General features: G+C 42.6%; 2 protein-coding genes across 2 annotated transcripts; one reads left to right on the top strand and one right to left on the bottom strand.

Moving 5' to 3' along the window:
• The first annotated feature begins 728 nt into the window (after positions 1-728).
• On the top strand, positions 729-2,344 carry LOC121785772 (protochlorophyllide reductase-like). Its single transcript, XM_042184203.1, has 3 exons — positions 729-889; positions 991-1,962; positions 2,075-2,344. The coding sequence occupies exons 1-3, from the start codon at positions 836-838 to the stop codon at positions 2,231-2,233; spliced, it is 1,185 nt and encodes a 394-aa protein (XP_042040137.1). The 5' UTR covers positions 729-835; the 3' UTR covers positions 2,234-2,344.
• Positions 2,345-6,486: 4,142 nt separating this feature from the next.
• On the bottom strand, positions 6,487-9,425 carry LOC121787495 (lanC-like protein GCR2). Its single transcript, XM_042186229.1, has 6 exons — positions 9,129-9,425; positions 8,882-9,060; positions 7,620-7,731; positions 7,429-7,545; positions 7,053-7,364; positions 6,487-6,965 (listed from the first exon to the last, which is right to left on the bottom strand). The coding sequence occupies exons 1-6, from the start codon at positions 9,285-9,287 to the stop codon at positions 6,627-6,629; spliced, it is 1,218 nt and encodes a 405-aa protein (XP_042042163.1). The 5' UTR covers positions 9,288-9,425; the 3' UTR covers positions 6,487-6,626.
• Between the last annotated feature and the right edge of the window lie 13,950 nt (positions 9,426-23,375).

The following is a 23,375-nucleotide window of genomic DNA, read 5'->3' as shown; positions in this document are numbered from 1 at the left end:
TTTAGTTAGAAGGATATATGAGTCATTGATAAAAATAATCCTAAGTTAATTCAATTGTTTGCTTTAGTGTTGATGGATCAATTAAAATCCGAGTTTGTTGGATTGTCTAATCCTTGAATACTTAATCTTAACTCTCTCTTTCTGTTCGTCATTTTCTTTTTAGTGAAAAACAATATATTTTTTATCTCTTACTTTACATTTTCTTACTTTATTCTCTTCTTTTTTCCTTTTTACTTTATTATCCCTTACTTAACTTATTTAAAATAATTTTTCCTTGTCTCTACAAATAAACTGAGGGAGTATTTTATTACTAATACCATTAACATTGCAGGCCTCATATTTTGGCATACTAAGGTTAATTTGAGTTAAGTGCATCCCCAAAGACCTCATATTTTGCAAAACATAGCCAATATATCTGAGGCTCAGATATCATGTGAAATGAATTTAATGAAATAAATCAAAAGCCTCTCAGCCAAATTATGGTACGAGACTCCCTCCACCAAACCTTATCTCTCAGTAGCAATCACTGCATTATTCACCCATAACGCCATAATACTCCAGTCCCATACCTGTGGGTGACCACCCTATATAATAATTCAACATTAAAATACCAAATATATCAACACGAAATCTCAACCACAATTCCTCATTGGCTCTAAACTTCACGTGGCATATACCGCCACTAAATATTATCTTATCCACGCTAGATTTCATATCCAAAGCAGCACTCCCACTTTTTGTCCAAATCAGACACATTTCTTAGTATATATACTCACCCACATTGTATCTCTAAAAATATCCATTGCTTCAAACAAATCATTAGATCTTTTCTTCAATGGCTTTGCAGTCTGCTGCTCTATTACCTTGTGCATTTTCCATCCACAAAGAGGTTTTGTTTTCTAGAATAATTCCAAATAAAACACATCAATTTATTTAAGTCGTATTCTTTTTTAAGCCGTCTTCTCATTCTATGCTGAATTATTTGTGCAGGGAAAATCGGGCAAGGACTCATGCTTCTTTGGAGTACCACTTTGCGACCATATCAAAGCCGATTCTTCGTTGAAACTAAAGCTCGGTTCGAGGAAGCAGAGCGTGACTAGAGCAGAGGCGGTGGCAACGACAGCAGCCCCGACATTCGCCCCAGCCACGGCACAAGGCAAGAAGACTCTGAGGAAGGGCACGGTCATCATGACGGGCGCCTCCTCAGGGCTGGGGCTGGCCACCGCAAAGGCCTTGGCCGAGGGCGGGAAATGGCACGTGATCATGGCGTGCCGGGACTTCCTCAAGGCAGAGAAGGCCGCGAAATCCGTGGGGATGGCCAAGGAAAACTACACCATCATGCACTTGGACCTCGCGTCTCTCGACAGCGTGAGGCAGTTCGTGAACAACTTCAAGCAAACCGGCCAGCCTCTCGACGTCCTCGTATGCAACGCGGCCGTGTACCAGCCCACGACCAGAGAGCCATCGTTCACAGCCGAAGGGTTCGAGCTCAGCGTGGGCACCAACCACCTCGGCCACTTCCTTCTCTCGAGACTACTATTCGACGACCTTGTGAAGTCCGACTATCCATCGAGGAGGCTCATAATAGTCGGCTCCATCACTGGGAACACGAATACTTTAGCGGGGAACGTGCCTCCAAAGGCGAACCTCGGGGACCTGAGGGGGCTCCAAGGCGGCCTCAGCGGGCTCAACACCTCATCCATGATAGACGGGGGAGAATTCGATGGTGCCAAGGCCTACAAGGATAGCAAAGTGTGCAACATGCTGATAATGCAGGAGTTCCACCGCCGCTTCCATGAGGAAACCGGCATCACCTTCGCGTCCCTCTACCCGGGCTGCATTGCCACGACCGGGCTGTTCCGGGAGCACATCCCCTTGTTCAGGCTGCTCTTCCCTCCTTTCCAAAAGTTCATCACCAAAGGCTTTGTGTCTGAGGAAGAAGCTGGAAAAAGGCTTGCACAGGTGAATGAGATAAAAATAACTATAATAATATATCGTGTAAAGAAAGAACTGAAACCACTGTATATTTCTGTTAGTCAAAAGTCAACAAATGACCAAAATTGAGATGATGTAGGTTGTGAGCGATCCGAGCTTGACGAAATCTGGAGTTTACTGGAGCTGGAACAAGGACTCGGCCTCGTTCGAGAACCAGTTGTCGCAGGAGGCCAGCGACATTGAAAAGGCGCGAAAACTGTGGGAAGTCAGCGAGAAGCTCGTAGGCTTGGCCGACTAACCAGCTTCTCGTTGAGGAACGTCTTTATGTAGAGAGGGAGAGAGTATCACAAAATTCACTTGTTTAGGATCATAATAAAACACTCAATCCATCCTTTTTTGTACTGCTAAATACTTTTCATCTGAGTTCTGCACACCTTTCTTATTCTCATCACATATAACTGCTCAAAACCAAAATTTAAAGAGTAAACTACAAAAATGGCTACTAAAATTGCGTTCCAACTTTTCCAATCTTTGATGAATTTTAATATCATGACAATCTCTGGACATATGGAATAATCAATTTTAGATGCTTTTATGCATTTTTGACTTTTTAAGTCTAAGAATAAGTTGATCAATCTAAAGTTACTTTCTCTGATTACACACCAATCTCTCTCTTCATATAAATATGTAGATATATACAGGTAGATGATCCAGAAATGCTTAACATTCATTTTCCTTATCTCTGCTTAGTTTCTGTCAGGATTGTCGGCGTCGCAACGTTAATTTGATATTGTCCGCTTTGAGTCTAGCCCGCATAGATTTGTTTTTGGGTCATTTCCAAAAGACTTCAAACTAATTGGGATTGGATAGGATTATATACACCTTTCAATTTCCCTCAGATTTCAGATGTGGGACAGGTTTGTACCCAACAAACCTCCCCCTCAAACCGAGACCATATCGAGACACATTACGTGCCCGACTCAAACTTATCAGGATCGTCGGCCCCACTCGAACATGGGTATCTCAAACCAGACCCGACGCCAACCTGGCTCTGATACCACTTGTCAGGATTGTCAGCGTCGACAACATTAGTTTGATATTGTCCGCTTTAGGTCTAGCCCGCACGGATTTGTTTTTGGGTCACTCCCAAAAGGCCTCAAGCTAATTGTAGTTGGACAGAGATTATATACACCTTCCAACTTCCCTCAGATTTCAGACGTGGGACATGTTAGTACCCAACAGTTTCTCTCCTCTCATCCTGCGATCCACACATGGATGGACATTGTCCTAGTCAAAATTGATTCAATAAACGACAAAAATATTATTAGCATATAATTTTTTTTGTTAATTACCAAGATAGAGCCCGGTGATTATTTTCTGGACTGATTTGTAGACATCCCAATAGATGGGGTAGTTAGTCCAAGGATTTAAAGCTACTATTCTCCACGCTGATCTGTAGGCACCTTAATGGTTGAGACAACTAGCCCAAGGATTTAAAGCTGTTCCATATCCAAATACAAGGATTGATCCCCTGACCGTTTGGTTAAGAATGGACGAGTCCCTTGCCACTCGACCACGCCCCCTTAGGTTTTAGTAGGATATTTTATTGATGCGGAAATCTAGTCAAAGAGGAATACTATCAATTTTACGAGGCCTCAAATCTTCAATCATCTTAGGAGTTACAGAGTCCTCGCATATCGTTGGAAGACAAAACATCTACTCCATCAACTTCATCTTCATCAGCTGAACCCCAACACCTCTTCACATATTGATGCTCCATCTCTATTAAATCATTATCATCAAAAGTGGCCTTATTTTCAAAATCATCATCTAATAGAGATGATTTTGATTCATCAAGAAAACCACCCATCCAGTTCAAGGAATTATTTTTTGAGTAAAGGTCAATTTTGATCCTAAACATATGACTGATATACGAATTTGATCCAAAATATTCACTTTTTAAAAAACAGGTCCATAATAAATGAAATTCGTGTAGATCTGGTCCATTTTTAACGGTCCCGTTAATTTTTTACGGTCAACCGTCGATTAGCAAAATTTTGACCCGATTATGCTTAATCTCGGATTATTAGTCATCTAAATATTGCAAATGCTCAGGAAATATTTTATATTGATAATGAATATGTTGGACTAGTTTGACGGTGTTTTGTTCTATTTTCTGCTTCATCTTCGACGACATTATAATCCATAATGCTATGTGGATGTTTCAAATCCAGTTTCAAAACCTTAATATGCATTTCAACATTGTCGGAATTCTGGAACATAGATTTAGTGGCTTACATTCAAGATTCAAAATTCAAAATTCAAAAGTCTAAATTCAATTGCTTCGTCGGAAACGGCAACTGAGGTTGACGGTGACTGCTTCGTCTCATCGATGGGCCGCTGTTGTCGCCGGAACTCCTGCAACAGTGTGACCTCTCCATATCGGACAAGTCCGACGTATTTTGGACCAAGTTGCAAAGAAAGAAAATTGGGTTCTTGGTGGTGTGTGGAAGAAGAAATGAAAGAGAGGGAGAATAAAAAAATGATTTTGATTCATGTTTTTCATGTTTTTATTCAAGCATTTACTATTGTACAAATTTTCAGAAATTTAAAATATAAAATTAGCTACAGTAATAAAAAAAATGACTAATCCGGTCAATAAAACACTAATTAACGGTTGACCGTCGGAAATTGACGGAACCGTCAAAAAAGGACCAGATCACAGGAATTTCATTTGTTATGGACCCGTTTTCCAAAAAGTGAATGTTTTTGACCAAATTCGTATATCGGTCATATGTTTAGGACCAAAATTGACCTTTACTCTTATTTTTTTCCATTTTGTGATGAGCATCCAATTCTTGATCAAGGCTTGAAGAATGGTGGCTGGGAATCCATTCGGTTTCATAACAAAATTGACCTTCCCTTCACCTCGAAAATCCTTATCCTCATCAATGGTTCAACCCAATGGATGTTGGCACGAGGGCGGGCGTTGGAACAGAGGCTGCTGCTCAACAGCGGACTGTTCAACGCAGGCAGCAGCCCGACGGAGCTGAGTCGTTGGATAGCAGCAAGATAATGATCGCGGCAGCAATGGACGGTCCTTATGCCAAGGCTATCCATTTGAGTGTGTGGTGCGCCGGTGACTGTAAGAGTTCGAACTTTGCGTCTTCACGTAAGAATCTCGGGTAAAATAGGGCAGGCGTTGTGGACGCATCGAATGCGGCTGGTGGTAGGGTTGTCTCGGATAGCCAACATCAAATTCCTCATCATATCCATCATAGTCGGATGCGCTCTCTTCATAGTCATCAAAGTCCCAATCATGATGAGAGTAATAAGTGGATTCACGCACTTCATAGGTTAGGCTACCCATCGGTGCCCGAGCGCGCGGCGTGTCCCAGCATGACGGCTGGCGAGCAAGCGCGTACTGCGGACACAGAAATTGACGATGCGGGAACCCACTATACGTGGGCGGCGTCCGTAGTCGAAGGGTTGACAGTGCTCGGCCAGTTGATAACGAGCTTGGTGGTGGTAGAGCGGCCGGTGTCTTTTCGTCTGGTACGGAGGCGGCAGTAGATACTTGTCCGGCTGTTGGCGCAGTGGCTGCTGGTACGCAGGCCGGATGTAAAGCTGTTGCTGCTGGTCCCAATCAGCGACGCCACCATCAGGGAAACCGTAAGGTGGATCTGGGTCAGGCCGTTGTGGCGGCCGAAGCTCCCCAAGTCTCCGGATGTTCGCGTCCATACGCGACTCCAATTTGTCCAATAGGCGATCAAGTTTTGCAATAATAGGGTGCATCTGGTGCGGGGGCTGATATTGGTGGTGAATACGCATAACTAATAAGGAAAAGAATGAAGTTGGATTGGAGGGGTTCGGTGGTATTTTTTTGTTGAAGAAGGTCTCTTATTTATTTTTATTTTTTTTGATTGGTTAGATTTGGGTTATGGATGAATGAAGATGGAAGATGAGCACGGATGAAAGCACCAGTTGTTAAGGACCCAATCCTCAACTTTTAATTAATAGCCGAATATCGAAACAATTGGAACACAATCCGGCGCCCGTGAGGATTGGCGGAGGAGATAAACTCTAAACAGCTATGCGCGGGGGGTCCCCGTCGGGCAGCGGTGTCGAGAGGAGTTTTGGCGCCCTGATTTAGGGTCGGCGGAGATCGGGTAGGGCTCTGCGTGCGGGGGATTCCCTTCAGACAAAAACGTGGCTACAGTTTGTAGAAATTGAAAATATGATCGGGAAAATACTTTTTATTAATTGATTGAACGAGAGATTCCACTTGCATATTTATAATATAATATGTGTAGATATATGGAAATATATGCTAAATCCCTATAATATAGTATATGCTAAATCCCTATAATATCTAAATAAAATAATATAGTAGAAGAGACTCGTATCAATAACATTATCAAAAACTTGGTCTTCATCATAGGAGAAGATTTGATGCTTCGAATGGATCATCTATAACCATTACCTGAAATGTTTTGAGTTGGGATTTTAGATTTTAGCATTGAATCTTAGGGAGGTCTATTTGGGTGAAACTTGCAAGAAAAGGAAATTTACATAGTCTCTATAACTGGACTCAAAGGAGTGCAACAGAAGGAAACTTACAAGGACTTGAAACCTAAAGTAGATGATCAAGCTGTTAAGCTATTACATACGTTACATAATGACCAAGTAAACTAGAGTTCATACGCGGGAAATCTAGCCTTAGATGGTTCGGTCATGTCGAAAAAGAGCAAAGCCATTCCCCCAATACCTTCGAACAGTGAATACGGACGATCCCCTCTGTGCATAACACCCTCCGACACGAGGGTTTCACACCGGTCGTGGAGGAAGCAGGCGAACGCTTTGGCTCTGTACAAGTATTCCGGTTTGCCAGTTAACCGATATAGCGAGAGGAATACATAGGCATTCCCACTGATGCCATGACAAATCCCAACTCGCTTGAGCAGGCCCCGGTTCCAGACCACGTCCCCTGCCTCAATCGCAGCTTGCACAAACTCCTCTCCTTTGAAAACCTTCACAATGTCGAACAATATTGAAACCTTAGCCTAGTCATGACTCAACATACATAAGAACCTGAAAGTAAATGACAGTAATATAACCTCGGCTGCTTTCACCAGAGTCAGCGCAACGCCTGGGGCCCCGTGGCACCAGTGGACAAGTTCATCCGCTTCTTTTCCTTCGCTCGAGGAGTAGTTTCCACTAGCAAAACGGTTCTTGATCATGCAACGTAGCGTGCCTTTGACATCCTCTGCCTCATCGGGCTTCAGCTCGGTGTCCATCAGCACGTTCAGAATCCCGGCCAGCCCATGGGCCGCTCCCCAGTATCTCTTGCCGTGCCACTCATACATCAAGGGGCAGCTCACATTTCCCAGCTTCCGACCAGACCTCATGATCTCATTGACAACAACCCTCTGCATAGATTCAAAATCGAATGAATAAAGCGCCTATCGAAGTTCGATATCACAATGGTGTTACCATTCTATTGGAGGATACTGTATTGGGAACAATGTGTTTGTTCAAGAACAAACAAGCCCACAGAAACCCGGCTCTCCCGTATAATAGTTCGTCTGGAAGATCGATGGATAGCTTAATCTGAAGAAAACAGAACGAATATCAGCAAGAAGGAAAAGGAATATGAACATGGTAACAGGAAGGATTTGAACAACCTCTTTGAAGTGTGATACATAGTGCTCACATAGTTCCTTATCACCATTGTGGTGTGCCACCACGGCACCAAGAGCATAGACGCCTGCCTCTCCACTGAGGAACGTGACACGCCTGCAATTAAACAACACAGGCTCCAATTATACACACCTTTGCTTCAGCTGTGAGAAGTAGATAAATCAAAATCCTATTTTACTATGCTCTATGCAAAGTAGAACAAACAAACAAACAACTTGAACATATCTGTGAGGCCTAATACCAAAGCTCTCAACTTATGGTGTTCAACAAACTTTAGCCTTCCTATTTTAAAAACCAAGAATCAATAAACTGCACAAGGTCTACCAAAAATCAACTGACCACGAACATCACAAGGAAATCTCAACGTTTCATAAATACTACTACTCAAATAGATTTTCAACATGCCTTGATGGAAGTAAAAGACAAAAACAAAAAAAAACTTAGGCAAAGAGTAGAGAAATCAACATTTATTGGAGCACAAAGAAATCATAGAGCAGTAAAAGTTCAAACAACACCATAATCTTTCACCTTTTCAAGATTTCATCAATGGTACTACACCTAGACATTCTCAACATGCCTTTATATCAACTCTCCCATCCAAACACACAGTGGAAATCTAAATCATGTCTTTTTTCTTTTTTTTTTTTCCATTTTGGGTCATCTACCAAAATCGAATTCTTTAATGAGTTAAGTCTCATTATCCACTAACAACATTATGAACCACTTTTACTCTCTCTATTTACCTCTTACTTTTCAAATTTCATACTAAAACTAATGTCTTTATAAAGACTACTTTTTGTGGATGAAGATAGTATACACTCCCTCCATCCCACTCTAAGCAACACATTTCCTTTATGGAATGTCCCACTCTAAAATCTAAATGAGACAATTCTAAATATAGAAACGTCACTATCTATATCTATAGATTAGCATCTCTCTTACTTTATTTTTTCTACTTTACTCACAAAACATCACTACATACCATGCCAAATTAAAAAATGTTATACTTAAGAGTGGAACGGAGGGAGTATTTCTTGAAGAATAGCATCACACTGGAAATGGAAGTAAGATGGATCCTCTGCTGTGCAATTTTGCACAGCAGGAGCTGCTGTTTCTCACAGAGGAATAAAAAAATCAAATAAATTAAATAAATAAAATAAAATAAATATATATTATTTTATTTGTGTATTAGAAACAGCAGCTCCTGCTGTGCAAAATTGCACAGCAGAGGATCCATATCCTATACCGAGAGCCTTGAAGAGCAGTCTTGCAGGCCTTAATTATGTCAGTTGAAACATCAAGATCACTCTTATCTCCAGTGACTTGGTAGGCTTTGAACAACAAAAATGCAGTTCCTAAAGCGCCCGTGTACAAAGTAAAGTCGCGCACACGTTTTCCCAAGGCCAGCCAGCTCTCATTCAGTACCTAAAACAAGCAAACACGATTAGAATTTTGGAGAGAAGATTGAATTAGGAATTAGTACTACTACTTACTGTATGCTTGATGTCAGAGGCGTCTTTCTTGAGGCGGTCGGACAGCATATTGAGTGGAAGATGGAGAAGCTTTGTGAGTGAATCATCGGATTCGGCGGTGGCTGACTCAGTTTCTGCGACGTAAGCGGGCATTTCATTTGGGAAGTACCGATCACCCATTTTTTTGGTTTTGAGATGAGGATTCTTGAGACTTGTGAAATGGGTGTTTGCTTTTTATCAAGTGTAGTGGCAATCTTACTTTTGGTGTCGTTAAAACGAGGTGGTGCCATCCAAATGTCCACCCTATAGGCAACACATATGCCACATATCCGATCATCTTGATTCACACAAGATATGTATTAATAAATCCAGAATATAATTCAATGCAAATTTTATACACCTTCCGTCCACAAATAATATGGATTTGTCACAAATTTTAATATAAAATTAATAAAACAGGTGAGTTAAAGAAAAAAAAATAATTAATGTATTGCAAATGGGAAATAGGTCTCATCTCATTAGAGAGAAAATAGTTTCTAAAATTGGAAAGTACATATTCTTGTGGGACGAACTAAAAAGGAAAGAGTATATATTCTTATGGGACGAAGGGAGTATGTTCTATAAAATTCAAATTATGATTTGACAATGTGTTGACATTTAGGGAGATGATCAAAGTATAACTAATATTAAGTGCATAACTAGAGTACAAATCTCAGCAATTAGATCAAAATGATATAGTTCACAATATGAATTTGAAAACAAAGAGTGAACCAAAACACCATTATAGTGAAGTATTTACTCCGTGAAGGATTTAGTTCACTGTAATGGCATTTTGGTTCACTCATTCGTATGGTGAACTAAATCACTCTTATAGTGAACTAAATCGCTCTTATAGTGAACTAAATTCGTATTCTCTAGTTATGCATTTAAGTAGTGGTTTCCCTAAATCACTACTCTTTCTGCTGATGTTATTTATTATTTGTTGATATTTTCTATCGGTCCAGACTATAGTTTGAAGTTTGTACAATATAGAGTAAAGGTCAATTTTGGTCCTAAACATACGATCAAAATACGAATTTGGTCCAAAACATTCTTTTTGAAAAACATGCTCATAACATATGAAATCCTTGTCGGATTGGTCCTTTTTTTACGGTTCCGTCTAAAAACTAATGGTCATGCCACTATGCAATTAACATTGATTAGTTTTTTGACGGAACCGTCAGAAAAAGGACTACTTCGGCGACATTTTCATTTGTTATGGACCTGGTTTTCAAAAAGTTAATGTTTTTTACCAAATTCGTATTTTGGTCAAATGTTTATGACCAAAATTGACGTTTACCCTACAATACTCTCTCCGTCCCCAAAGAGTATGAACTTTGGGTTCGGCACGGGTTTAAATGCATTATCGGTAAAGTAAGAGAGAGAGAAAAAGTTTTTAAAGTATTGTTAGTGGAGAATGGGTCCCACCTCATTAGAGAGAAGAGAGTTTCCAAAATTGAAAGTTCATACTCTTTGGGGACGGACGAAAAAGGAAATAGTGCATACTCTTTAGGGACGAAGGGAGTATATTATAGAATTTGCATTTTATCACTATCCGGGATGAAGGTGTGATCAATTACTAACCCATTCCTTAATTGCTAACTATAACTAATTTAAGACTATAAGATTTTAGTGATCTAATAGTGTCTATAAATTGTCATGTGTAGTTTTATTTTTCAATTTTTAAAGTACTACTCCCTCCATATTTAAAAAATAGAAACATTTGAAACGACACGAGTTTTAATGCACAATTGGTAAAGTAAATGAGAAAAATTGGTAAAGTAAGAGTATCCACAATCGGAAGGACTTCTCCACGGATTAACATTAGGACTTCCCAAAAACACCTTCTGACACGTCACTAGTGAAGGGGTTGGCAGCGGAAGCGTGCATAAATATCCGATCACATAAATTTGATCTATTTAGCAGATTATTCAGACAAATTCTATTCGCGCAATTATCACATGTATCATGCTCATAACTTGAATTAAAACATGCTTTAGCATATAAAATCCTTAAAACATGCTTACTACGGAATTAGCCAATTTACCTCGTTGATTCAATCAAGAATCGATGATGGCTTGCTCCGTCTCCACGTGAAGATCGTCAATACAAGACCTCGGATCTTCTGACTGGTGTCCCGGACTATACGCTGATATTTGTGTGGGCAAATCTCACCAACGTACTAGGACTCGAATAATGGAAGACAGAAACTGCTCACGGAGGAGGCACAAATTTCGAACTCTCTCTCTAGAGGGGGACGAAATTTTTATGTAGAAAAAGTTTTTCTGTCTCCTTTATTCTCCTATTTATATTAAGTCACAAATTGGGCCCAGTCAGGGATTTAAGGAAGAATTGGATCAGTCCTCACCCAATTAGCTTTTTACTAATTAAATTGAACCTACAATTTAATATAAGCTTATATTGGAATATTACAAGCAGGCACTACAGAAGTAATATTGCACTGCTTTTCCAAATCCGAAATTACAAGTATTTCGGGTTTCCTTTATTTGCGTTCAATTCATTTCTCGCGCTTAAGATAGAAACATCCATTAATTAATTAATGTCTGCTATGAACTTAATTAATCAACATATTTAATCTCCAAGAGTGCACTTAGCAAGAAACTCTTATTTATTATTCATAGAGTAATCAAACTCCAACTAGCTAGGTTCCGAATAATAAAACCTTGTTTCGAACTCCTCTTGTGGATGTTATCAAACGACTCTCCTCGCGCATGATTCAACGTAATATCAATCCTAGCACCGCTAGATAATGATCACCACTACCCACTATACCTGGATCGTTCGGTTACGAAAAACTCACACCTTTGGTAAGTCAAAGTAGTAGATACTCAATATCGTATGCTCAATGCTAACGTACATTGATTAAGAAATTATTATCAAGACCTCGTCTTTCAGTAGATAGCATAAAGACTCGTCTTGTTGTTAGATCCATTCAGTGCTATACCACACCAACGTCATCTTATTTCAATAAGGCTTAGAAATAATCGGACTGACATTGAAACCTTTCACGATAGGTAGTCTAGGCATACCTGGGTTGTGAAATTCTTCTTTTTCTTTGTTCAGAACTGACCTTGTTACCTTAAAGTGGACGACGCCCACAACCGGTCTACTAGAACAAAGACTTAGACTTTGTTACGTTCTTATACATTTAAATATGCAATAAACAACCATTAAATGTAAAACATAACAACATTATGACAAAAATAATCTGTTTTATTCATTGAAAAATAACAAGTAGAGTTTTACAGTATCCAATCACTCGAAAGGTGATTTCTAGTATACAAAACCCTAACAATCTCCCACTTATACTCAAAACAGCTTTCGAGTATACAAAAAAATAGTGCACACGTCTAAATTTCTCCCACTTATATTGAAAGCGAGTTGAGGTCTTGAATGAGTCGAACTCCCATCCCTTCAATGTGGCATTCGAACGGTTTCACCGCCAAAGCCTTTGTAAAAGGATCTGCCAGGTTGTTCTCTGACGCAATCTTGACCACTTGTATGTCTCCTCTCTGTACTATATCTCTAATGATATGATACTTCCGCTCTATGTGTTTGCTCGCTTTGTGAGCACTTGGTTCTTTCGAGTTTGCCACAACACCAGAATTGTCACAATAAATGGTGATGCTCTTGGGCAGATTCGAAACCACACCTAAATCCATAAGGAAGTTCTTGAACCATACTGCCTCTTTTGCAGCCTCCAAAGTGGCCACATACTCGGCTTCCATGGTCGAGTCCGCGATGCATTTCTGCTTCACACTCTTCCAAATTACGGCTCCACCTCCTAAGGTGAACACATATCCTGAAGTAGATTTTTCTCGAGTCCTGATCAACTTGAAAGTCTGAGTCAGTATATCCTAAAGGACAGAGCTCGACTGCATTGTAAACTAGAGCATAGTCCTTAGTCCGTTTAAGGTACTTGAGTATGTTCTTTACGGCAGTCCAATGTCCTTGGCCCGGATTCGACTGATATCTTGCCACCATGCCAACAGCAAAGCAAATATCAGGTCTAGTACAAAGCATAACATACATGAGACTTCCAACTGCCGAAGCATATGAAATCCTTCTCATTTCCTGTATCTCAGATGGCGTTTTAGGGCACATCTCTTGAGATAAATGGATGCCATGTCTAAAAGGTAAGAAACCTTTCTTGGCGTCCTGCATGCTAAAACGACTAAGTACTGTGTCGATGTAAGGTTCTTGAGATAAGCACAACATCTTCTTTTCTCGATTCCGAAGAACCTTGATCCCGATGATGTGTCCCGCGTCTCCCATATCTTTCATCTCGAACTGGTTCGACAACCAAGTTCGTACTGATGACAACATCTTTTTATTATTTCCAATTAGAAGAATGTCATCTACATATAAAACTAAGAACACCACATTCCCCTTATCAACTTTCTTATACACACAACTTTCACTTGGGCACTTTTCGAATCCAAACTTGCGAACAGTTTGATCGAAACATTGGTTCCACGATCTAGATGCTTGCTTGAGGCCATAAATGGTCTTCTTAAGCTTCCAAACCATGTGTTCTTTGCCCTTTATAGCATATCCTTCGGGTTGTTCCATGTAGATGGTCTCCTCAAGACCGCCGTTTAGGAACGCAGTCTTAACGTCCATCTGCCATACATCCCAATCCATATAAGCTGCAATAGACAATAGTATCCGGATCGATTTGAGCATGGCCACTGGGGAGAAGGTCTCGTCATAATCGACGCCTTCCTTTTGGGTATACCCCTTGGCCACTAGTCTTGCCTTAAAGACTTTAACTCGTCCATCGGGTCTACGTTTACGTTTATATATCCACTTGCTCACAATAGCAGTACAGCCTTCGGGTAGAAAGGACAAATCGTAGACGTCTTTGTCTATCATAGATTGTAGTTCCGAATCCATTGCTTTCACCCATTCGCAATGATCGACATCTGCCAGCGCCTCCGCAAAGTTCCAGGGATCTAATACATTGCTGTCCGAGGAGTTATCCATAGATTTCCCCAAACCAATGTATCTGTCGGGCTCATGCGAGACCCTCCCACCGCGGCGCGGCACTACAATATTTTGAGTAGAAGTTGAAGTTTCGGGAATTGATTGTACACTTGGTACTTGTTCTTGGTTAATGGAACTTGTGACAGAAATCAGCTGAAGTAGGAGCTGAGTCGGATCGTGTGTGTTTCGTGTGCTTACAGGGAACACTAATACAAGTGCTCGGTCAAGACACCGCGCTTCTTAAATCCACTGGATCACTAGGTCCAGGAACCCAAGGAACACAGAGTGTTGTTGTCGTTGGACACGCTCGACTCTCCTTCAAAAATTAATCCCTCAACCCAAATTACTATTAAATTAGTATAGGGAAGTGGGGTCGATCCCATGAAGATGGATTCGTGAGTAGTGTTTAGAGACTCTGGAAACAAGCGGCTGCTGCCACGCAAAGGGTTGAGGTTTATAACAACTACCACTAGACCTAGGCACGAAATTTAAATGCTAGACCTAAGAAACAGAATACTTGTAAAATCAGACATCAACACCGAAAGAAACAATAACTCGCTAGACCGTGTAAATGATTAACTAAATATGACTAGGCAGGAAGAATTAAAAACTGGGGACCAGGACATTCAAATAAGGTAAGTACGGTAAAAGCTGCAACTAACAAACTCATGCAATTTTCTATCCAACTCAGAAACGTAAATGAAGAAAACAGAGCATACTCCTAGATTCGAACAGAATATAGAAATCGGGACGCCGGAAACTCGCTACGAATCGGAAGTACATCAGATCTACATAAACTGAACGAAATGAAACGAAAACACGTAAGCTAGGCATAAAATTAAACCAACACGACTCAGATTCACGTCGAATGCTTAATCCACTCCGGATCCAAGACATCCGAACTCAACACCCAGCACAATCAACTCCATAGCTCCGATTCTCACAGATCTACTCAAATCAACTCCAGATCCCAACAATCACAGACAACCCTGCGACATCAACAAGTTAAGAACCCGATTCATCCACAAACAAACTCCATTCTCCCAGATCCAACCACAAACCTGCGATAATCTAGAAAACAACCAACTCCAACAATCCAACTCAGAATTCAAGTAAACATAATCGACAAACAAAGATCAACACAGTCGGCATAAACTAAAACGAAACTTGCATAAACACAGAGAATATCCAGAAAACAAAGAGGTCTGAGCCTCGAACAGCGAAGCTCGGCGAATTCAGCAGAAACGTAAACAGAAAATAAATTGTTTCTTCGCCCTCAAGTAGGACGGTGTTACCACCAGATCGAAAAGTGTGTAATCTAGAAGTGAACCCCAAGTATGCCCTGAATTCCCACGAAAGAACCCAAGTGTGTGAAGAAAAGTGAACTAAGCTACAAGCTGTTGGCGAGGTCTCCAACCGAGAAGATCCCTCCAGCGTGCATGCTTCTCTCTTTTATAGACGTGGACATAACCTTCTAGAGTCTTCGTAGAAATCTCTATTCTACCCTTCAACTCCGAGGCTTCCTCCGTCGAGCAATTTTCTGCATAATGTCCACTCTTTCGCCTTCTTCCTAGGTCCACGCAACTGTCTCCCTTCTTTGCTGGACCTGGCGAAAATCTTCCCACACCTGGCTTAAAACGCGTGTTAGACCCAGAAATTTCACGAATTAAAGCCCTAGACCTATGCATGAAATTAGCCTTATCAAACTGCTCACACTTAAACCATGCTTGTCCTCAAGTATGAAAGAAAAGAAAATGAAATAAGGCGAATTTCAATGCACGGTTCCCAATAACGATCCTACAAATAAGATTTAACAAAAACAAAAACCTAGACCTAGAAAACTAACAGACTCAGAATAGAAAATAACACACAAAGAACACAAAACAGAACACATAATCATGCACTAGCTTCAACTTTTAGGCGACTGTCCCCACAAGCTTAAGTCTTCTCCGATCGTCTACAGTCTCCAAATCCTCCTTCTTCCTTCGTCAACCCAAACGGTTCGTCAGTTTGTCAAGAAACCTATGGATTTCGTAGCGGTTAGGTTCGCTCGATCACTCATTCCTCATCAGGGATGTTAGGACCAAAAACGCTCCAAGGTTAAAGTTACACCACTGATGCGTTGGGTTATGAGAGTTTCCCCATTTTATTATCTCCCCTCTTTTCTGGGTAAGGCAAATATTTCCTAGGTCTGGTAATTTTTACTTCCTGCCCTTAGATAATTAAGCTCCTTTTTCTCTTCTTTTATTTCCCCTTGGACTTCGTCCAGCTTATACCTCCTTTTTTTTTTCCTAGACTTCGTCCAGCTTATACCTCCTTTTCCTGGACTTCGTCCAGCTTATACCACCAGCTCTGGACTTTGTCCAGCTTATTCCTTCATAACCCATTTTTTCTCCTTTATACTCTACTCCCTAAGCGTCAAGTGGCTGCCTATTTTTTACAAGTTAGCTCAAAGTGTTTAGGCTTATAACTCACTTTATAGTAAGGCTGCACAGCTAGGTTATCTAAGGTATCCTCTATCGTCCTCACTTCATCCAAACCGCTTTTAGTTTATTAAGGAAGAGGGCATCAAAGTTGACGTGTATCCTATCTTCAATCGCTCTCACTAAGGGAATATTTCTGCCTTATTGTATCCACTAGCTCATGCAACACGTAACACACAGACAAGACCTAAAAAAAACTATAAGACTTACAGTCACAGACTGCACCTATTCCCTCCCCCTCCCACTTCACTCAAGCTTGTCCCCAAGCCATCCTAGTGAAGGGGGGTAAATAGGGAAGTACAAACATGTAAAACAGAAAACCAAACAAATAAACAACGTGCCAAAACAAACAAACTTCTCACACTTAGACCGTACACCGGGCTAAATGGGAGAAAGCACAACAACCAAAACCAAACATGCAAAACAGCTCAACCCCTTCTCACACTTAGACCAGAAATTGGGCTAAGTGTGGAAAGTAGCAACACATATGTACAGAGCAAACATGCTGGCACAGAACATTAAAACAAACAAAAAGCAGAAACAGAAAGCAATAAAAGACGAAAAGTAAAAGTTACTTGGGTTGGGGGAAATTAATTCGGGGTCTGGCCCCCTCGGGAGCCAGACTTGGGCGGCACAGCTTGTTGGGTCACTTTAGCTTTCTTTCTTGCCGGTGATTCCGGCTTCTCTTTCCTCTCGTCAGTCTGTCCGGGTACGGTCTTCTTCAAGGTCATGGGTCTAGTAGAGGACGAAGTGATTAGAGGCTTGGTGACTTGTGGCTGCTTCCGGATAGATAGATCTCCTGGACTTGGCGCCCTGGGTCCGCCACTAGGTCCAGGAAGTAATATTGGTCCGGGAATTTCTCGCGCAACCACTTCATCATTGCCATTATTAACGCGACACCCTCCGTCATCTTCTCAATGCATCGGGACGACATTGCCACCAGATCAGAAACGCGCCCCTTGAGGGCCACCATTTCCTCCCTAACCGTCTGAACCTCCGATCTCATTGCTACCATTCCCGTTCGTACTCCGGCAACTTCCTTCCTTACTCTCTCAGCTTCACCACTGTCTTTTCCTTTACCCCGCAGGGCCACAATCCCTTCCATCACTTTTTGAATCTCGGATCTCATCCAACTGACTTCCTTTCTCATTGCATCCACCTCCACAACTGGCTTCCTGGCATCACCTGCATCAGCAACGTCCTTCACACCCGCCACCTCTTGTTCCTGTTTGATCTGGGCCTCCGATTTACCAACTTCATAAAAACAGACATCCCTCTTGTGCATGATTAGCAGCCCCTTGTTGAAGAAGTACTCCATATTGAAAACCTCAGGGGGTAGACACATCTTCACCTCCCGGCAAGCCTTGTGGATCTTCATAATCACATTGCGCTGCAGATAAGCTCCCAGAAGGTGGCATGTGTATAGATGCCGGGAGGGATTGGCAGTTACTTGGTGGCAGGCTTGAGCTAACCAGTAGCCCAAATGAACACGTACACCCGTGGCCATGCACCAGGTAAAGTATAAGTCGGCGGTTGTCAAGGCGGTGTTGGCTGTGCCCATCAGGTTGTAGCTAATGAAGGTTTGGGCGAACCTCAGAACCCTGTCTTCGATGTGGTGAGCCTTCGAACAACTAGTTTTAAATTGACCCACCCTCGGATGAGTCAAGAACTCCCATGCGCTCTGCGCTTTGAAACCTGACGTGAGTTTTGGTGGACCAACCATTCTCTCATTCCATAAACCTTCGTCATCTTCCGTACGCGTTAGCAGACCCATTCGTACAGTCCACTCCCTGATACTCATCACATGCTTCATTGAAGAGCCTGAAGTTAATGGAATCGGCATCCAAGTCGGTGGTGGATTTAAACCGGAAAGTCGAGAAAAATTCCCGTGCCACGTCTATCGGAACCTCAAGGGTGCTATGCTTTAGCAACCAGTCAAAGCCGATTGCCTCTATATACCCCCGAAACTCGTCATTGCTTGAGATCCCCTTAAGCTTTGCTGAATCGTACATCTTTCCCGATTTGGCATGTTTCCCCACGGTACTCTTCTCCGCATATATCGCTGTACGTTTTGGGTCATCAAACTTCCCCATCGCATTCAGCAGTTCCTTAGTTATCCAGATTTCTTTCGGCTCAAAATTGAGCTCCACTCCATGTTCTTCCTCGGAGTCACTGGACTCATTAGGGCTTTCCGACTCGGCATCGGACGATATTTTAGCAGGTGGAGAGGGAGAATGGTCGGCGGACTTCCCTCTTGCTTTCTTGGTCGAGGAAGGAGCGATCTGCTTCCCCTTCCTCTTCCTCTCGACCGCGCGTCTGCGCTCCTCCTCGTCGCTCTCCCCATCGTCAGGTCTGGGAGAATCTGCCTGCTCAGGTGCTGCGGCCCCTCGACCCAGCATGTCCTCCTCCGTCTGCTGGACGGTTTCGTCTATCTCATCAAGCAGACTCCGACGAGCCTGCCTCCTTGCTTCCCTTGCGTTTACCGGTGAATCGGTCCCATCGGGGACATCAGTCAGATCCACCATTATAGTCATCCCGTCGTCGACGGGTTCCTTTGCCTCGCCAGACGCGAGGTCGTCTTCCTTCCCAATCAATGGGGTTGCCCCCTCGATGTAAATAGGGGTCTCTACCCCACCCGGACTTCCCGTAACAAATTGGGCTTCGGTGCCCTCAACCACTTCTGGGGTTTCCCCCGCCGATTGTCTTTCAGAAGTTAGGGCTTCGCCGCCCGTTGGAACATCGCAACCAACAACAGGGGTTTCCCCCTCGACCAACTCCTCCAAAACAGGGGTTTCCCCCTCTGTAAACTCCTTCACAACAAGGGTTTCCCCCTGTGTATGGCTATCAGTAACAGTAGAAAGACCCACCCCCACAGATTCAGGCAGGGTGTCTCTCTCAACAAAATCCACGGCGGCAAACACAGGATTTACCTCCTCAGTGACAGAACCTAACCTAGGCTCACGTACGGCCAACAACTCCAACCCGCGGTCAGATCTGCTTCTTCTTCGCGAGATTCTGCGGTGGTTGGTTCTTGAACAGTGACGGCTTCTTCTGGTACAGCGGTGGTGGGTTCTGCGGCAGCCACCGGTTTGGGTGTTGAAACCCCTGAAGTTCCCGGTTGTGATACGGCAGATGTAGAAACGGCTGGTGCAGATTTCCCCATTACCGCCGCGAACATGGCAAATGCCTCCATCGCCTTTTCTGGTCCCCCAAATTTTTGTAGTATATCCGCCATAAACGCCGCCGCACTTGAATCGGCGGATCCTGAAGTGTTTCCGGTACTCGGCTTGTTATCCATGAAGAATTCTGTAGAAAATCTTGACAAAAACTAGGACAGAAATTTCTTTGATTAGGGTTAGAGAAAGAAAACCTAGAGAGAAGTTTGGGGAATTCTGGATGTAGAGAGAGAGTGAATAAGGAAAAATGAAAAGAGAACACGGTTATTAACCGATAGGTATGGGAGAGGACGGTTTGCAGGCGGTTGCAGGCATGACGCTAGCAACTGTACGCCTTCCCATAAAGGTGTCCTTTGAAATTCGAACTGGTGCCAACTCCCTCCAAAACTTTACTTCTCAACTCCTCGCCCTAGCAAATTCCTTCTGCAAAACCGTACTTAGGAAAAAACATTAAACAAAAACTTGAAACGCCAGACTCCTCGGTTTTAGGGTATGACAGTATCAAAAACATTCCTAAAGAGTCTGGTATTTCGAAAATATTTTTGGAAGATTATTTTTTTTGTTTTGTTTGGGTTTTTCTAGATTTACGAAAAGCGATTAAATATTTACAAAATTTCTTACGAGTGTTCTCAAGATTCCCCGGGTCAGGGTATAAAAACTTTTCAGTCACTCGACCCAGGAAATCTTTAAGAACACTGCCTTCCTAGACCCGTTTGCGGATATCAAGAAGCGCGTGTAGCGGCACTTCGTCCACTACACACATCTCCGAGGCATCCCTAAACACCTTCAGACGATGACCATTGACAAGGAAAGGAGTAGAGTTTGAAGAACTTCCCTGGATTTCTACTGCTCCATTTGCACGCAGACTCACAACAGTGTATGGCCCAATCCATTTGGACTTTAACTTGCCGGGCATTAACTTGAGCCGGGACTGGAACAGGAGAACCTTCTGCCCAACTTGCAGTTCCTTGGTCCGGAGATTTTTATCATGCCACAATTTGGTCTTTTCCTTGTACCACATTGCTGACTCGTAAGATTCAAGTCGCAATTCTTCCAACTCTTGGAGTTGCAGTTTCCTCTCTCCCTCATAAGCTCGAGGACTCATATTAATCTCCTTGACCGCCCAGTACGCCCTGTGCTCAATTTCCACCGGTAGGTGACACATCTTGCCAAATACTAACCTGTAAGGAGACATTCCAATGGGCGTTTTATATGCTGTTCTATATGCCCATAATGCATCATCAATTCTCTTGCTCCAGTCTTTCCTCGACGGATTCACCGTTTTTTCCAGGATCGCTTTGATTTCTCTATTTGATATTTCCGCTTGGCCGTTGGACTGAGGATGATATGGTGTGGAGAGGCGATGGTGAACTCCGTACTTTCTCGTTAGAGCTTCAATAGTCCGGTTATGGAAATGCGTCCCATTGTCAGATATTATAGCTCTGGGTACTCCGTACCTGTTGAAAATGTTAGCTCTAAGGAACTTCGCTACCTCTTTAGCTTCACACGATGCGGTTTCTTTTGCCTCTATCCACTTCGAAACATAATCTACTGCCACAAGTATGTAGGTGTTTCCGTATGAAGACGGAAATGGACCCATGAAGTCCATCCCCCAGACATCGAAGATCTCACATACAATTATTGGAACTTGTGGCATTTCGTCCTTCCTGGAGATTCCCCCGGTCTGTTGACACCTCACACAGTTTTGACAGAATTCAAAAGCATCCTTATTCAACGTGGGCCAGTAAAACCCACTGTCCAACACCTTCCTTGCGGTCTTCCTAGGTCCAAAGTGACCTCCACACGCTAGGGCATGGCAATGGTTCAGCACATCCCCTCTGTTCCCACTCTGGGATACACCTCGGAATAACTTGGTCGGCTCCCATTCGCCACAAATACGGGTCATCCCAGAAATAGTACTTGGCCTCACTCTTCCATTTCATCTTCTGGGCCCGGGAGATTTCTTGGGAATTGGGTACCTCTCCAGTGACTAAGTAATTTGCCAGGTCAGCGAACCATGGCTCAGTGTTTGTCTGACATTTCCCTTTCTCGGCATCCCCTGGACCTATTAATGCCATGAGCTTTTCCCAATTGATGGGTCTAGGGAGTTCTTCCAGATAATACAAATGCTCCTCGGGGAATGCATCTGGAATTGCTTCCTCGGTCTCTCCTTAAAAGATACGACTTAGGTGGTCAGCCACCTTGTTCTCAGTTCCTTTCTTATCCTTAACTTCCCAATCGAATTCTTGTAAAAGTAATACCCAACAGATTAATCTTGGTTTAGACTCCTTCTTTGCCAGCAAGTACTTAATAGCTGCATGGTCCGTGAAAACGATCACCTTCGACCCCAGCAAATACGGGCGAAACTTCTCAAATGAGTATACCACCGCCAGCATTTCTTTTTTGGTGGTGTCATAATTCTTCTGAGCTTGATTCAGTGTTTTGGATGCATAAAAGATCACATAGCTTTTTCCATCAATTCTTTGACCTAGCACTGCTCCCACGGCATAGTCGCTTGCGTCACACATAATTTCAAAGGGTAGATTCCAGTTGGGCGCTCTAATAATGGGGGCAGATACTAGTCTATCTTTCAACAACTGAAAAGCCCTTTTGCACTACTCATCGAACTCAAACTCCACATCGTTATGCAATAAGTGATTGAGTGGTTGAGAAATCTTTGCGAAATCCTTTATAAACCTCCTATAAAATCCTGCATGCCCTAGGAATCCTCTCACCTCTTTCTGATTCGTCGGGTAAGGCAATTTCGAGATGACATCGATTTTTGCTTGATCTACCTGTATGCCTCTTTCCGATACCACATGCCCTAGGACAATTCCTTCAGGGACCATAAAGTGGCATTTCTCGAAATTCAAAACCAAATGCTTTTCCTGGCACCTCCTCAGCACTATATCCAAACTCGCCAAACACGAGTCAAATGAATTCCCGTACACAGTGAAGTCGTCCATAAAAATCTCGATGCAATCCTCTAGGAGATCCGAGAAAATACTCATCATACACCGCTGGAAAGTCCCTGGCGCATTGCAGAGACCAAACGACATCCTCCTATAAGCGTACGTTCCAAAGGGACACGTGAAAGTTGTGTTCTCTTGATCCTCGGGATCCACATAGATTTGAAAATATCCACTATATCCGTCCAGGAAACAGAAATATGTCTTACCTGCCAGCCTCTCCAACATCTGATCAATGAAAGGTAGCGGGAAGTGATCCTTCTTAGTAGTCTCGTTCAGCTTCCGGTAGTCAATACTCATCCTCCACCCAGTAACAAGTCGAGTGGGGACCAACTCATTTTTATCGTTCTTAACTACCTGTATTCCTGACTTCTTTGGTACCATATGTACGGGACTAACCCATTCACTGTCTGGTATGGAATATATGATTCCTAGGGATAGCAGCTTCAATACTTCCTTCAGCACTTCTTCCCTCATGTTCGGATTCAACTTGCGTTGCGGATCCCTACAGGCCTTTGCTCCTTCTTCTAAACGAATGTGATGCATACACATATCTGGACTGATTCCAACCAAGTCAGAGAGCGTCCACCCAAT

Source organism: Salvia splendens, chromosome 22, assembly GCF_004379255.2.
Source record: "Salvia splendens isolate huo1 chromosome 22, SspV2, whole genome shotgun sequence".
Classification (NCBI taxonomy): domain Eukaryota; kingdom Viridiplantae; phylum Streptophyta; class Magnoliopsida; order Lamiales; family Lamiaceae; genus Salvia; species Salvia splendens.
This window is presented reverse-complemented; position numbering and strand designations above follow the sequence as displayed.